This window comes from Zalophus californianus, chromosome 8 (genome assembly GCF_009762305.2).
Source record: "Zalophus californianus isolate mZalCal1 chromosome 8, mZalCal1.pri.v2, whole genome shotgun sequence".
In the NCBI taxonomy this organism is placed as follows: domain Eukaryota; kingdom Metazoa; phylum Chordata; class Mammalia; order Carnivora; family Otariidae; genus Zalophus; species Zalophus californianus.
In genome coordinates this window covers 58680819-58699076 of record NC_045602.1, presented here as the reverse complement: position 1 = coordinate 58699076, position 18258 = coordinate 58680819, and the positions used below count along the sequence as shown (strand labels likewise).

Sequence of the window (18258 nt, the reverse complement as noted above, 5' to 3'; positions counted from 1 at the left end):
TTCACCAGTTAAATGATGATAAAGAAAATGATGATGGGGCACCTGGGTGGCTCAGTTGGTTAAGCGACTGCCTTCGGCTCAGGTAATGATCCTGGAATCCCGGGATCGAGTCCCGCATCAGGCTCCCTGCTCAGCGAGGAGCCTGCTTCTCCCTCTGGCCCTCCCCCCTCTCATGTGCTCTCCTCTCTCTCTCATTCTCACTCTCTCAAAATAAATAAATAAATCTTAAAAAAAAAAAGAAAATGATGATGATAACAGGCAACAGGCAATATTTCCTAAGTACTGACCTCATTACAAGCACTGTTCTAAACATTTTATATGTATGAACTCATTTAATTCTTAGAGCTACCCTTTGAAATACTACTCCCATAATGAGGAAACTGAGGCACTGAGAAGCCACATAGCCAGCAGGTAGTTGAGGCAGGCCTTGAAAAAAGCAGACTGGCTCCAGGATCTGTGCTTGAAACCAGAGCACTCTTGAATACTGGGCTATGTAGAGGTGTGAGAGGGAGAATAGTAGTAAGGTGAGTAAAAGGATGGCATATGCCAAGCAAGGAGGTAGATTAAAAAGCATGGTAGAAAGTGATAGAAAAATGAAGCTGAAAATGGGTAACAAGGAAACAGGCCATAAAAATAATAGAGATAGGGGCGCCTGGGTGGCTCAGTCGTTAAGCATCTGCCTTCAGCTCAGGTCATGATCCCAGGGTCCTGGGATCGAGCCCCGCATCGGGCTCCCTGCTCCGCGGGAAGACTGCTTCTCCTTCTCCCACTCCCCTGCTTGTGTTCCCTCTCTCGCTGTGTCTCTTTCTCTGTCAAATAAATAAAATCTTTAAAAAAAAAATAAGAGAGATATTTGGATTGATCTGAGTTCACTCTCCTCCTTGAACTAAAGTGCCTTAAAAGGCTAGCTATAAAACAAAGGACCCGTCAGTCCCCAGATCTATCCTGCTGTCACCAGAAGCTGGCTGCCACTGTATACAGCTATGGGGCAGAAGAGCTAGTGGACCTCATTACTGTGAAAGAGGATGACGTTCCTTATCGGCAGGCAATAGAGAAAAAGTGATACTAAGCTAATTACAAGTTTTTCAATTCAATTGGGCATTATCTCAGAGTTGTCTCCTTGGGAGTGATTCTAGTGATGCTGCTATTACTCAAAATATTTCCAAACCCATATTTTTTGGAATTGCTTTCAGTTAGTTTTATGAGGCTTATTTTGGGATTATTACTTTAGGGTTATACTTTTTTTAAAACCAAAATACTTACTGTATTAGAATATGTAAAATGCACCCTTCTCATTTGGATGAGGCCTGGAATGTTTGTTTAAAGAAACACTTAATAAATAAATAATAAATATTATATATTTATATATAAATAAAACAAATAAATAAATATTTATTTGCATTTAGTAAGCTTAATGTATAGGTTCTACACTCTAACTGCCTGGTTTCTTATTCTAACTTCTCAGTTTACTAAGTAACTTGGACAACTAACTTATTTCTCTACGTTCCCCCCAGATATAAAATGGGTATAATAAAGTACCTACCTCAGGACTATTTTGAGGGCACTTTTGTTCAATTAATTTATTGTTACCACTGTTGTTGCTGCTACTGCTATTACTCAATATCTCTAGCATTATGCAAATTTATCTGGAAAAAACACAAGAAGTGTATTACCTACAATCTCTCACCTTAGATAGTAATTTCACAAGGTGAAATGAATAAAAGAATAAGTACAAAGTACAATAGGGATTTTATGAAGGTAAAACATCTAGTTTCTACACAAGAGAAAGTATTTGAATTAGGACATGGAAATGGACTAATATTTCACTGGGAACAGAGAGAGGATGTGATGAAACAGGAGCATATTTCCTCTGATATTGAACAACAGAAGTCACAACTTTTAGACTACACTAGAAAATAAAAACTCACATTCTTAAATTTAGTGTTTACTCAACACCAATAATTAGAATTTATGACAATATGGGCAAAGAAAAGGCTGAAGTTTAGTTGTTAGTAGCTAAATTAAAAAAACTTTTATTATGCAAATTAAATATGAAAATAATTTTATAGTTAAAGCCAAAAGGGCCACACCTTTACTTATATATCAAAAGCAGACTGCACTTGAAACTCTGTTTCTCCATTTAAGTCAATTCAATAATAAAGAATTTGTCAACTTTCCCCTGATAACAGAAATGGAGACTAAAGAATAATTTTCCTTGTAATCCACATTGTTTTTTTTTTTAAAGATTCTATTTATTTATTTGTCAGAGAGAGAGAGGGAGAGAGCACAAGCAGGGGGAGTGGCAGACAAAGGGAGAAGCAGGATCCCCACTGAGCAAGGAGCCTGATGTAGGACTCAATCCCAGGATCCTGGGATCATGACCTGAGCCAAAGGCAGCTGCTTAACTGACCAAGGCATCCCCACATTGGCTATTTCTTTTTTTTAAATAATTGTTTATTGTTATGTTAATCACCATACATTACATCATTAGTTTTTGATATAGTGTTCCATGATTCATTGTTTGTGCATAACACCCAGTGCTCCATGCAGAATGTGCCCTCTTTAATATCCATCACCAGGCTAACCCATCCCCCCACCCCCCGCCCCTCTAGAACCCTCAGTTTGTTTTTCAGAGTCCATCGTCTCTAATGGTTCGTCTCCCCCTCCGACTTACTCCCCTTCATTCTTCCCCTCCTGCTATCTTCTTCTTTTTTTTTTCTTAATATATATTGCATTATTTGTTTCAGAAGTACAGATCTGTGATTCATCAGTCTTGTACAATTCACAGTGCTCACCATAGCACATACCCTCCCCAATGTCTATCACCCAGCCACCCAACCCCTCCCACCCCCCACCACTCCAGCAACCCTCAGTTTGTTTCCTGAGATTAAGAATTCCTCATACCAGTGAGGTCATATGATACAAGTCTTTCTCTGATTGACTTATTTCACTCAGCATAACACCCTCCAGTTCCATCCACGTCGTTGCAAATGGCAAGATCTCATTCCTTTTGATGGCTGCATAATATTGCATTGTGTATTTATACCACATCTTCTTTATCCATTCATCTGTCGATGGACATCTTGGCTCTTTCCACAGTTTGGCTATTGTGGACACTGCTGCTATAAACATTGGGGTGCACGTACCCCTTCGGATCCCTACATTTGTATCTTTGTGGTAAATACCCAATAGTGCAATTGCTGGATCCTATGGTAGCTCTATTTTCAACTGTTTGAGGAACCTCCACACTGTTTTCCAGAGTGGCTGCACCAGCTCGCATTCCCATCAACAGTGTAGGAGGGTTCCCCTTTCTCCGCATCCCCGCCAACATCTGTCGTTTCCTGACTTGTTAATTTTAGCCATTCTGACTGGTGTGAGGTGGTATCTCATTGAGGTTTTGATTTGGATTTCCCTGATGCCGAGCGATGTTGAGCACTTATTCATGTGTCTGTTGGCCATTTGGATGTCTTCTTTGGAAAAATGTCTGTTCATGTCTTCTGCCCATTTCTTGATTGGATTATTTGTTCTTTGGGTGTTGAGTTTGATAAGTTCTTTATAGATTTTGGATACTAGCCCTTTATCTGATATGTCATTTGCAAATATTTTCTCCCATTCTGTCAGCTGTCTTTTGGTTTTGTGGACTGTTTCTTTTGCTGTGCAAAAGCTTTTTATCTTGATGAAATCCCACTAGTTCATTTTTGCCCTGGCTTCCCTTGCCTTTGGCGATGTTTCTAGGAAGAAGTTGCTGTGGCTGAGGTTGAAGAGGTTGCTGTCTGTGTTCTCCTTTAGGATTTTGATGGACTCCTGTCTCACATCTAGGTCTTTCAACCATTTGGAGTCTATTTTTGTGTGTGGTGTAAGGAAATGGTCCAGTTTCATTCTTCTGCATGTGGCTGTCCAATTTTCCCAACACCATTTGTTGAAGAGACTGTCTTTTTTCCATTGGACATTCTTTCCTGCTTTGTCGAAGACGAGTTGACCATAGAGTTGAGGGGCCATTTCTGGGCTCTCTATTCTGTTCCATTGATCTATGTGTCTGTTTTTGTGCCAGTACCATACTGTCTTGATGATGACAGCTTTGTAATAGAGCTGGAAGTCCGGAATTGTGATGCCGCCAGCTTTGCTTTTCTTTTTCAATATTCCTCTGGCTATTCGGGGTCTCTTCTGGTTCCATACAAATTTTAGGATTATTTGTTCCATTTCTTTGAAAAAGCTGGATGGTATTTTGATGAGGATTGCATTGAATGTGTAGATTGCTCTAGGTAGCATTGACATCTTCACAATGTTTATTCTTCCAATCCATGAGCATGGAACGTTTTTCCATTTCTTTGTGTCTTCTTCAATTACTTTCATAAGTATTTTGTAGTTTTCTGAGTACAGATCCTTTGCCTCTTTGGTTAAATTTATTCCTAGGTATCTTATGGTTTGGGGTGCATTTGTAAATGGGATCGACTCCTTGATTTATCTCTCTTCTGTCTTGTTGTTGGTGTATAGGAATGCCACTGATTTCTGTGCATTGATTTTATATCCTGCTACTTTACTGAATTCTTGTATGAGTTCTAGCAGTTTTGGGGTGGAGTCTTTTGGGTTTTCCACATACAGTATCATATCATCTGCAAAGAGTGAGATTTTGACTTCCTCTTTGCCGATTTGGATGCCTTTGATTTCTTTTTGTTGTCTGATTGCTGTGGCTAGGACTTCTAATACTATGTTGAATAGCAGTGGTGAGAGTGGACATCCCTGCCGCGTTCCTGACCCTAGGGGAAAAGCTCTCAGCTTTTCCCCATTGAGAATGATATTCACTGTAGGTTTTTCATAGATGGCTTTTATGATATTGAGGTATGTACCCTCTATCCCTATACTCTGAAGAGTTTTGATCAAGAAGGGATGCTGTACTTTGTCAAATGCTTTTTCTGCATCTATTGAGAGGATCATATGATTCTTGTTCTTTCTTTTGCTAATGTATTGTATCATGTTGATTGATTTGCAGATGTTGAACCAACCTTGCAGCCCAGGGATAAATCCCACTTGGTCATGGTGACCAAGCCTTGCAGCCCAGGGATAAATCCCACTTGGTCATGGTGAATAATCCTTTTCATGTACTGTTGGATCCTACTGGCTAGTATTTTGGTGAGAATTTTTGCATCCATGTTCATTAAGGATATTGGTCTGTAATTCTCCTTTATGATGGGGTCTTTGTCTGGTTTTGGGATCAAGGTAATGGTGGCCTCATAAAATGAGTTTGGAAGTTTTCCTTCCATTTCTATTTTTTGGAACAGTTTCAGGAGAATAGGTATTAATTCTTCTTTAAATGTTTGGTAGAATTCCCCTGGGAAGCCATCTGGCCCTGGGCTTTTGTTTTTTGGGAGATTTTTGATGACTGCTTCAATCTCCTTAGTGGTTATAGGTCTGTTCAGGTTTTCTATTTCTTCCTGGTTCAATTTTGGTAGTTGATACATCTCTAGGAATGCACCCATTTCTTCCAGGTTATCTAATTTGCTGGCATAGAGTTGCTCATAATATGTTCTTATAATTGTTTGTATTTCTTTGGTGTTGGTTGTGATCTCTCCTCTTTCATTCATGATTTTGTTGATTTGGGTCATTTCTCTTTTCTTTTTGATAAGTCTGGCCAGGGGTTTATCAATCTTGTTAATTCTTTCAAAGAACCAGCTCCTAGTTTCGTTGATCTGTTCTACTGTTCTTTTGGTTTCTATTTAATTGATTTCTGCTCTGATCTTTATGATTTCTCTTCTCCTGCTGGGTTTAGGCTTTATTTGCTGTTTCTTCTCTAGCTCCTTTAGGTGTAGGTGTGTGTTGAGTCGGGCTCCCTGATCAGCAGGGAGCCTGCTTCTCCCTCTCCCTCAGCCTCTGCCCCTCCCCTGCTTGTACTATCAAATAAATAAATAAAATCTTTAATTAAAAAAATACAGACAAAAGGGGGAGAGAGAGATTTTGCTTTATAAAGGACCTCTTTGCGGCCCCCATAGGGAACATTTGGTATAAAAGTAATGTAGTGGCTATAGGGGATGATACCCAGGAGAAAGTAAGCAGGACTGGCAGCCCTTTGGATTAACATACTCAGCAAGAGTGGTGGTATCCAGACAAAATGGATCCACACTCAGCAAAAGTAGACAGGGTGGCCAAGGAGTAATCCATAAAACCTGGAGAAATATCAGCAATAATCAGTTGATGGAGCAAGCCTAGCAAGTAGTAGGTGAGGCAAGTGAGAAGAAAATAGCCAATGTCCATTAGTAAATGATTGTACTTGTTTATGAGCACATGTGACAAGTCCTGCAGACTTCCCAAAATATATATAATTAAGGAGGAGGTTTTGCAGGAGTCATGCTATAGCAGGCTGGCCAAAAACAGTCAAATTTGGGTTATTCATCCTTCTCTTCCCCTGAACTGTAAATATCTGCTAGTACGACCATATAAAATTAAAGAGAATTAATGGAGTAAATAAAACAACTTTATAAAAATCTAAAATAATAACTAGACGGGCATGGTGAGAGGAGACCAAGGCAATATCCTTTTTAGTCCTCAAGATATTTTGCCATCTTTACACTGTGCAAGTTTTTGTTTTTAAAGATGCAGACCTTTAAATCTTGCATCTTACTCAAGAATGCCGCCAGTTAAAAAGAATGCTGGTTATTTCCTTGTTTGAAAAATCTGCCTGGAGGAAGTAGTCAAGACTGAGCTCGTATTATTCAAATATTGTATTAGTGCATAAATAGTTGTTTTGAAGGAGGAAAGAAAAGAATTTCAGAAGAATGCTGGATTTTGCATTGTGGGATCAGGGTGTGAGCAGGGATTAAAAGGGTAGAGAAATAGGGAGTGCCTAAAAAAGTTAGCTGAGAAAGGCTGCCCTTACTCAGTGTCCTTGTGCATTTCTCTGGGAATAAAACCCAATGCACAATTTAGAACTAGAACAAAAGTGGCCATTTAAGGGGAAATATGAAAGAATGAATGAATGAATAGGAAATATAGAAAAGAATTATCCAAATGAAAAGAACAGAAGGAGAAACTTAAACAACCAAATGCCCATATTTTTTATTTCAAAATAACTCTTAAACTTTTACAATTTTCTATTTACTTTAATTTTGTAAGGTAGTTGGTGACAGTCCCAGATGTCTCAGAAGGCCATTCTGAATCTGAACTTCCAGTCTCCATAAGAGAATAAGAAGCATGATTTAAATTAATCTTGACATAAATCTGGATGATTGCTCCCATAGGGGGCAGGATCTATGATAGCCCAAATTTTGAGGACAGAGATGAGAGGATCTTAGAGGTCCTTCTTTTTACTCACATTTTTAAAAGGTTTAAAGCCTTCCCCCCAAAACAGGTTACATAAGAAAAAATTAATATTTATTTGCCTTAAGAATAATTGTTACCATACAGACTAAATTTTAAGTAACATGCAAAATAAAAACAGTTGTGCTAAGATGCTGTAACCTGTTTTGCTTTTGATAATTTTCTTTTGAAAAATAAAAACTATGTTTTAGAGGTACAGATTTCTTGCCACTAAATAAATCTGCAAACTACTTGTCTTCCATGGTTTCTTAAGTCAGCTATTTTGACTGCTTTGGGAAGGAAGTTTGAGGGCAAATAAAAACCCTAATGTAAAATATGATGGGAAAGGAAAGAATTAACAAATAGAAGACACTGCTGCTGTGGTTTAACAAAGATAAATGATACCAGGTGCCAACAAGACATTTAAAATAAATGTGTATCAGCACAATACCTCAGAGAGCCTAAGGGAATCTTTCTTGGGCATAATCCTAGAGCATACACTTGTTATTTATTGCCAATAGACTTTCTGAGGAATCTATTCACCAATTCAAAATGTACAAAAATAAAGACAACTAAATAGCATAAATTTAAGATAAACCACTGGTTTAATTATATTAGGTGTTTTAGTCATCAATAGGTAATTTTCAAATTACATAAAATACAATGTATCCCCCCATAATCTCTTGTCAATAACAGAATTATACTAATACCTGTTAAGCATATACATGAACATAATCAATGTCACATTATCAGAAATTAAGATTTTAAAAAATATTTAATATTTAATTTAATATTTAAAAATATTTTGAAATATTCAACACTAAACCAAACAATTAGGCAGTGATAAAATTTGTGTAAAAGGACAGGAGTCTCAAAATACAAAGACCTCAAGCTTGGATTGAACCCACAACAAAAAAGACTAGAGTGTTAGAAACACTGGGTCATTAGTACCTCAGAGAGTCTTATATTAATTATCAACTAAATTACGTTAATTAAATATTACCAATATTTTGAGCACCTTAGGTGTATGACATTTTACTGTGAGTCCTAGATATGAAGACTTACAAAGTAGGGTCTCTACTATCAAACAGCTATAATCCAGTGTAACAGATAAAATAACCACAAAAAATAATGAGGTTTGTGGTAAGTGCTAAAGGGCCAGGGGTGCTCAGTAGAGGCTCTGGTTTGATAATGAAGAAATGTTCTTATAAAATAGACGGGCATTTGAGGATTATTAGATTTTGAGAGGGGTGAAAGCTAAAAATGAGGGAATAATATACAAAAGCATAAGTTGCGAGGCTTATTGGAGAAATAATAAGCAATTGGTTTGGTGCACAAATTGAAGAGAGAAATCAGGGCCACACTAAGGAAGTCTGAATGCCATCCTTAGCCGTCAGGACTTTGCATCTGCTAGGTAACTAATGAGGAAGAGTGACAAGTTTCTGATCTGGTAAGGGATTTTAGAAAAAGTAATCAACAGATCAGAATTGTTGTTGGAAGATTAACTGGTAGGTGGGAATATTGGAGGAATAGAGGAATACGATACAAGTGACCTGTTTGAAATGTAATACAGTAACAGGTAACACTAATATTAGGTAACAAGAACTTGAAATGGGATGGTAGCAATTGGAATGTAAATAAAAAAACATTCAAGTCATCTTTTGAAGAAAGAATCAACAGCCTATGGGGACTAATGAATTGTAAAAGTGAGAAAGAAGGAAGAGTCTGGAGTAACCACCAAGGAATGGGGATCTGGTCACTGCTCTGATAGTGACCCTTGCCTTGAACATGGCTCCACTGAGCAGGCATGTCTATCACATGTACCAGTATATTCTGCTCATGACTGCCTTAACTACTCAATCCATAAACCTCAATCCTCCCAGCCACTGACATGGTTACTCGGTCTCCTATTTTACTTTTCCCTTGCCCCTCAGTTTATAACTCTGGCTCTTCTTCCTTAGACTGTAATTCAGCTTCCTCACTCTGGTGAAGGACTCACAACTACCATTTTTCTTAGCCACACCCAGTTCACAAGAACCCCTTAGACCTTTCCCTACCTTGTTTATTCTGGTTTCAAGAACAGGAGTTGGAATAAAACATATACAGAAACAGGTTAGTCTAGAAAAGGAGGAAGTTTTGCCAATGTAGGCAAATTTTTGACACAGTGGGAATTTAAGGTAAAAGTAGATATGGGTAGAAATGTCTAGCTGGTAGCTAGAAATACAGAAAAGGGACCTAGACTGCACAAAAACTATCTTGGGATTTTCTGAATACAAAGTTAAAAACCACTGAATAAGACCCCAAAAGAAAAATAAAGTCAAGGATAGATATTTTGGTAATCCTCCAATAGGAAAACAATGAAAAAGAGATTAAGGCAGTATAGTGTCAAAAAAAAAAAAAAAAAAAAGAAGACAACACAATGTCAGGAAAACCAGGGGAGAAAAAATGGCATATGTGTGGTTTTTTTTTAATGGTTATATAGTGATGATCAAACTTGTTTCTGAATTTCAATGTAGACATGACCTCAATATAGTTTAATGAGAAGTAATGTTTTATCAAGGACACACAGATTAAGTCTTCTAAAGAAGGTGTGGTTCTACTGTTCTGAATGCTAGGCTGTGAGGCAAAACTGCCTCAATTCTGATCTAGCTATGACAAACTTACCCCAAAGCATTCAATCTCTCTGCCTCAATTTCCCCACTTACAAAAATAGGGATAATGATATTGACCTACATTTATAACAATGTTGTAAGGATTAATGCTGTATAATGCTTTGAAGATGAAAAGGACTGAGCATTATTAGTTGGAATTGCGTAAGTAATTGCCTATAATACTGAAAATTTTATTCTTTAATTTTATTCAAACAGCAGTTATCACATAAATGTTCTAGTTCCCTTAGTGACATTTACCTTCAAATTATTATTTTTAATGTATCGAGATCTTTTCTATATTATATAATACATGTTATTTCATGGTATATAAAGATTTGATCAGTTCGGAAGTCTAGAACAACTTTTCAACCTAAATGTTAAGTATAAATATTCAGGACATATTTATTTCCTAATAAGCACCCACTACAAGTATTCAATAAATGCTAAAAGGTAATACTTTAACTATGAAATTTTAGATTTAATAAATAACACTAAGCAATTATATGGTAAAGGCAAAATACAAAAGCACAAAGCAGTGTGTTAAAGACACAGTCTATGATGTCCTTATTTCTAAAACAACCTATACATCTAAAAGTGTACAAAAAAATGAAGAGAGAAAGTTGTAAATCCATTAGACAATGTCTGGTTTTTTGTTTCTTCTTGGGTTTTTTAAAATCACAATACTAATACATGCTCATTGGTTTAAAAAATGCAAATATGGAAATATTTGATGTTAAAATGACTCTGTTCTTCTCCCAGCTGCCCTCTCCACTGTGAAGAGAGCCACTGCACAGCATAGCATGTGGCCTTCCAGATTTTCTTGATGTACTTACAGTATGTCCACATCCATACTTACTTGTTTCATGTTTTTGTAAAGACAAGATTTTATTATACATACCATTTCCTTTTTTCACTGAACATCACAGCATGGGTATTATCTGTCAGCATACACAGATTTACTTCATTGTTTTCTAATAGCTGCAAGATGTTCCACTGGATAGTGATCATAATTTACTTAACCACTTAATGTACACTCTGTTTCTCCTTTTTGCCTTATAAATAATACCTTGAAAACATATATGCACACATTACATTTTGATAGATAATGCCAAATTGGCCTCCAACATGACTGTGCCAACTTACATTTCTACCAATAACATGACTTTTTCTCTGTATCCTCAGTAACATGGGGAATTATCAAAGTTTTACATTTTTGCCAATCTTCTAGGTGAAAATTGGATTCCTGTAGTTTTCAGTTTCATTTTTCCATTTATTATAGAGCTCAAACACCTTTTCATGTACTTTTAAGCAATTTTGTTTCTTCTATAAATTACTTGTTCCTATCTTTGTCCATCTTTCTACCGAATTCTTTATCCCTTTTTCTGTGTATTAATAATATTAATCCTTCGTTATATAAATTGGACAAATTTAGCCCTTTTTAAAATTTTTTCATCAACTTTATACCTGAAGAAAATAAGAGAATATACGATTCACGTTGTTTTAAAAATTGGGCATAACCTAACAGAAAGCTTTTTGAACTCCACTCAGCTCTTGCTGTGCAAAATGCCTTGGCCAGAGGTGGTTCTTCACAGCTGTTCACAATTGGTCAGATGATGCTATTTCTAGATGAAACAAAAGGCAATAGATTCCTATGTTCAGGAAAAACTGTGCATCATTCTTACTAAAAGAGGTTAGAGGAAATTCTATGCCTAGAAAGAAAAGTAGGAGTCCCTTCACTTTCCCAAAATAAACTGTGGCAAAAATCTTTACAGATCTCCTGTTCTGCTTAAATTTGGAAAATATTTCTCTAGGGCATTGTTTAAATTGTTTAATGCATCTAGTTAAATAGATTTTTGTCAATTTAACATTTTCCATACTGTATGCAGTTTTGACATTTAATTTATCAATGGCTTCTTTATTGTGGCCTGTTTCCTTTTCTTTCTACTCATTACATGCAACAAATTAAATTTCACTAATATTTAAAGATCAGTGTTGACCTTTGCATAGCTATTTTCTAGGTTCCTGTTAATACAAACACCTTGTTTGCTGATGCTCATTTTGAATATTTTGCTGTACACACACAATTTCCATTATTCCAAAGAGACTTGTATCTAGTTGAAGTACATTTTTCCATGACCTTGCAAAATAACTGCAATGGCTTTTTAGGGAAAAAATGGCATTTTAGGAAAAAAATGGCATTTTAGGGAAAAAAAGGTATGCTTGCATAAGCAAATAATAACAACAATAATCTTTGCCTACCACCACCTCTACCATATGTACCCACCTTTCTTATCGACAAAAATATGGACTTAATTCTTCCCTTTAGGATGTATTTCAATCACAGCAATGAAAAGACAAGAAAAATAGAAATGTTGGCAATGTAATCATGATAATTAATTTGAGATTATAATTCCATAAATATAGTTATATGCTATACTTGGATAGGAAGAAATGGGACTTTGAGGAGAGAATAAACTGAATTTCAGGAATAATTCCTAAAGAGCTGAGTTAAAGACAAGAGAACGCCGAAATGCTCTTATCTAAACCAATGCTAACTGCTGAAATAATTTGTCAATTTAGATTACTGTTTTAAAAAGCATATAAATCAAAGACTGTTGCAAAGTGAGCAAGAATGAAAAAAGATAGAGATCCTTTCTCTTCAAATAGCAAACACAGTGAAAAAATTTGAAGTGGCCTCCAGCTATACCACCTCAACCTTGTCAGATTTCACTTGTCAACACTTTGATGACAGATTGCCACCCCCTCCTCTAAAAAACAAACCCTAGTAACTGTTGAAAGAAATGGCTTCTTATAAAAAGTGGAATATCTCATGCAATTTGATAGTTGTATACTTTAAAATCTTTTTTCCTCAAAAGAGACTTGAAAAACCTTTTTCTGTGGCTTTTATCAAAGCTTAAAAGCTAAAGAACCCTCCCAGTGTGGGGAAGAAAAGGGGGTATAACATTTTTAAATACCTACTTATTAATGCACTTTATATTCATTATTTCATTTAATCCTCACAGTAACCCTCTGAAATTATGTACTAAATTGTGCACATATCTGCCTGCATATGTATGGTGTGTGAGTGCATAAAACTATTTTTCTGGGCAGGGAATAGCAGTTTCTCCAAGGAGTCCATTTGTCTCCCCTCCCCCAACTCAAGTCAACTCTGATAGACTCTAAATCTCTTAATTTACAGATATGAAAACTGAGGTCTAGGGAGGTAAAGTAATTTGTACAACTTCAGTCAGCTTATTACAGGAACAGTTAGGGCTAGAATTCCTGTCCACAGATTATCAGTGCAGTGCTCGTTCTACTCTACCTCCCTCTGCCTAAACACTATGCTAAATACAGCCTTTTAGTTAAGCTTCTGCTTAAGTACCTGAGACAGGTGTCAGTTTAGACTTGTATAATTAATCCATGGCGAAAGATACAAATGAAACCTATTTTCTGGCCAAATTTAATTTATTTTGCTTAGAAAGCCCTTGGAGGAAGTTATTTGAATGACGATTTAAGGATTATTTTTAATTAGTATATCAATAGTTTGTAAGTAAACTGATATATCTAAAACATCTGATTAAAACTGGTATTTCTTAGGCACTAAAAAATCTTCACAGTATTTACTTAACAAACTTCACAGATAATACAAAAGTAAGCTCCAACATGAATTATTAATGTTTTACAGCTGATTTTAAATACATTAAGGTCTTCTTTTTAAGTTACTGCATTACATCAGGGAAGGTTTATTTCTATTTTTACTACCCTTATTTGGTAGTGACTCTCATTAAGTTCTCAGCTCCTCAATCTCTATGACAAGTTCTTAATGAAATGTAAACAAGTCCTAAAACCTCCCAGTTTATAAGAATTCTTCAGTGAATCCTTTTATATTGTGATTGGATCTTCCTTCACACTCTTTCTTCCCTGATTGGTTATTTTCACCTTTACTAATGGTTTGTCACAGCATCACTTATATAATACTTTTAATGTTTTGTTTCAGTGGTTGAATGGAAAACCAAAGTAGGTAACTTAGGGAAGAACAGCCTTCTCTTATTGAAATGAAGGCTGTGAATAACCACCAAGTTCCCCTGAGAAGGGATCAATTTCACCTTAATATATTTAACACAGGCATACATCATCATGGCTTAAAATGTTAATAATTCCCTAACGAGTAGAAAATTATTAAATAATATTTAAAATCAGTAGAATAAAACAAGGAAGATTCTAGATTATGATCATGTTTTAACCTAAAGCCCAAACAAATCATGGATTCATAAAAAATGTTTCCCATGCTTTTCAGACTGGACCCTATTTTACCAAGTAAATAGGATAATGTATTTGAAAATATGTGGCAAATGATCATTGTTCAATAAATGTCAGTTTCCTTTTCCTGAATATTCAATACCCATAAAATAGAGCCTGATTTCAATAATAGAAAAGGAAAATATACTCTGATTATTTTAGCGTTTCACTGGGTATCATTTCATCTTCAAGTTATTTTAGTTTGGTTCAACCTAAATTTGCAAAGCAACTACCAAGTGCCAAATTGGGCCATGCATTGTTAAACCCCCCAAGAACTTGCACTTGAGGAGGTGACAACTTAGTAGGGAATGGGGTAATGGTTAAGAGAAAAACGATGAATACAATTACATCTGAGTACGGAAAATAAAATAGAACCATATTCAAGGAAGAAAGTACAGAGAAGAAAGTTATTAATTCTAAATCTAATACAATCCCAGCCACAAAAATTGAAATCATAAATCCATTTTCAGAACCTGAGGCCTCTTTTAGAGAAAATGAATACCTAGCATATTACTGGGTCATATGAATCTACTGTATGATTCACATTTGATGGTTCTGAAACTTACGTATCTTAAAATCAATGTATACATTTAATATAGTGTTGCTTTTTTATCAGAATTTGATATTAAATCAATAGCACTTCATAATCAATGATAAATTAGAATCAAGGAAATATGGTATCTATCAAGTTTGACTGGTTTCTTTTGGTAGCACAACCAGCTCCAAGAAAGCTGGCAACACACACAAAAATCCTGCATAGAGGACCACTCTAATAAAGATAGGGGATTGAGAACGTAAAGTTACCTTCACTTCCTTCCAAACCTACACTAAAATGACAATAAACAATAAAAAGAAAACTCTCGAGGCAAAGAGAATTAGAAGACAACAAAATAATTATCAACAAAATTTTGGAGAGTAAAAAGCAGATGGACAAAAGGTAACTGACAATAGATTCAAAAAAGTAGAAAACCAAGTACATATGGACGGTAGATGGCTGAGAGACAAAGAGTTCATGCACTGGAACTCTAGAAAGGCTCAGAAACTGGAGGGACCAAATACTTTTAAAGGAATGCCTATGCTTAGGATTGAAAACAAGGGATCTGTTTGAAATTCTTTGTAAATAATACTTAGACTTTGAGGTGCTTTTCTCTGCCAGCACAGCTGGGCAATCCTTTCCTACCATAGAAGAAAACTGTAAACTGACTCTTGAAAGGTTGTATCAGAGCAACTACTTAAGAAAGAAAACATTACTGAAAGTAGAAAAGCTACTCTGAAAAGAGGGACAAAAGGAACTCTTGAAAATAAAAATATGTGAGCCAAAATAAATAATTCAAAAGAAGATTTGGAAAATAATGTTGAGGTTATCTCCAAGAAAGAAAAAGAAATGCATACTTACAGACACATGCATGCATGCACACACATGTGCAGAGACAGAGAAAGAAAAGGAATTTAGAGAAGCAGTCAGTTTAATCCTAACTTACAAATATGACTAAGGAAGAAAACAGAGGCAATGGAAGGAAGGGAAGAAATTACTAAAGAAATAATACAAGAAAATTTCCCAGAACTGAAGTACATGAGTTTCTAGGTTGAAAGAAATTGCCAAGTACCCAACACAATTATTTGCAAAAGACTCACCCCCTAGGCACATCATTATGAAATCTCAAAACATTGGAGATAAACAAGTCTTAAGTTTCCAGAGAAGAAAAAAACAATGACAAAAACAGGTCACTTAAAAAGGATCAAGGCATCAGACTTCTCAACAGCAACACTGGAGCTAGAAGACAAAGGAGTACTGCTTTCGATTTCTGAAGGAAAATTATTTCCTACCTATAATTCCGTATGTAGCCCAACCGTCACCTCAGTGTGAGTTAGAATAAAGATGTTCAAAGAGGTAAAGTCTCAAAAATTAATTTAATTAATTGTACATTTTTTTTTACAGGAAATTACTGGAAGATGTGTTCCACCAAAGGATACAATAAATCAAGAAAGAGGACAATACGGGATTCAGGAAATAAAGGATCTAATACAAAAACAAGGAAAAAGAATTTCCAAAATAGCAATGAAGGGAAATCATACAAGGGTAACTATATCTAAGGCAGACCGAAAGAAGATAGCAAACTCCAAGAATATTGCCAAGAAAAAATAAAATTGAAAGTTAACAGATTACCTAATGCATACAAATTTACTGAAAGATTTACACTTCTCCTGGGGAAGGTGGGAATGAGGAAATAATAGGTCTATAAAAAATAAGCAAATTTGAAAAGTAAGGCAAGTTTTTACTGCGCAAAAAAAAATTATATAAGAAAATGTAATCTTAGAACGTTACGTTGCTAAACTTTGATTATATACCGTTAGAATACTGTAGACACACAATTTGGATTAACCAAAAACCATGGTATATCTGTGTTGGAAGGGAGAGAAGTGTGTATGGGAGGGGTGAGTGCTAAGGTGGGGGTTAAGTTCTCTTCCAAAGTAAGAAGTTAGTACGTTAAAAACTAAAATTTTCAAAATGAAAAATAAGTAAGGCATGTTGTTTACAAACAGAGAGGTAAACACCAGAAGAAATAACTAAAGAATTTTAAGTGGTGGTCTGTGGAGAGTGCTGAGAAATGCAAATGGCGTTCATTGTTAGTGATAAGCCTTGTAGAACTCTGACTTTCTATACTATGTACGCGTGCCACTTTGATTTAAAGAAAAAGTTTCCCACCTCCTCCCACGTTTATTCAGAACACATATGCAGATGGAAACAGCAGTGAATGCTGAGTAAATGCTTCATCCCCGGTGCTTCACTCACTCCTGTGCTAATGCCTTTAACGTCTTGGTGGGCATCTTTTATTCTCCTTCAATTGATACTCTGTTTAACCACTGCAATAGCAACTAATCCTACTACTTCAACAGGCACTCACCATGAATTTTTCTGGGATAATTCACCACTTTGACTTTGCAACATTCCGTGATGTCATCTGGCATTTAAAAATAGGTGCAAAACTGCTGAGCTGCCCACAGTTAGCATTTATTATTTAGGGATGAATATTCTGCAGAGTGTCAAGCTAACTTAAAGCATCAGGTAGACATTAAACACCCAACTACAGATATGGAGCTCAGGAGGGAAATCTAAAATAAAAATATGGGTTTAGGAGCCAATTATGTGTTTGAAGCCATGAACGTGGATGGTGAGAAAGGGTGGTAGCTAAAGGAGTTTCAAGACAGAGGGAGGGTTTATTTTTTAAGAGAGAAGAGACATAAACTATCAATTATTCTCATCACTCCTGCATTTGCAAACTCTTCTCCTATCTCCTCCTTTCCAGAGGAATTAGACAGGGCCAGGGCTGCAAAGAGCACAGCGTCAATACTTGGTTTTGGTGCCAACTCAGGCTGCAGCTGTGTGTCTGTAAACAGTACAGTTCAGAATTTGTCACAGATGGTACCAGCCAATGAGAAGGTGTCTAGGTATTCAAAGCAGGGTTTGCTATTTTTCCAGTAGTTAGTAAATATTATATGTCAGTTATTTTCTAACAAAAAAAAGATATACATATTTTAATTACAAAATATTTTTTAAATGTATGGCTCATACACTCACAAATGAGTGCATGGTGGATTTGGCATGAACACTGGTTTAACTGCATCCCCTTCTATGAACATCCCAATGTACACTTATATAAAGTACCTAATTTATTAGATTGATGTTTGACATGATTTAGTTATTTCAAACATCAGTTTTATGGTATGACTTTGTTACAAATTATTCAATATGTGGCATACTCAAAAAGTGCTTTAAATTAAAGATACTCAATAAAAGGCTTAATACTCTTATAAAACAATGGTCAATTCCTGAAAACTAAATTTGTGCTGGGTGTTGTTAACCTCCTATATACAAATCACTGATTATGCAAATAAGGAAATATGTGTAATTTGCTTTAGAAATTGCATTTACTTGTTTTTACATGAAAAATCTCTACGGTTTTAAAGTTATTCATTTTATGTTTGATCAAGAAGAAAGTTTTCTTCTCAGCTAATT

At 35.8% G+C, this 18258-nt stretch overlaps 1 protein-coding gene across 5 annotated transcripts in view; it reads right to left on the bottom strand.

Moving 5' to 3' along the window:
• Positions 1 to 18258, bottom strand: part of LOC113937823 (WD repeat containing planar cell polarity effector) — a 435562-nt gene that overhangs the window by 336822 nt on the left and 80482 nt on the right. For 4 of the 5 annotated variants that reach the window (XM_027622688.1, XM_027622689.1, XM_027622690.1 and 1 more), the window contains exon 1: positions 1544 to 1636. The exons of the other annotated variant lie outside the window; for it this stretch is intronic. In XM_027622688.1, coding sequence (XP_027478489.1) covers positions 1544 to 1633 — 90 coding nt within the window. In that variant the 5' untranslated portion in view covers positions 1634 to 1636. Of the gene's footprint in view, positions 1 to 1543; positions 1637 to 18258 lie in introns of those variants that run through there. 5 annotated transcript variants of the gene reach the window in all.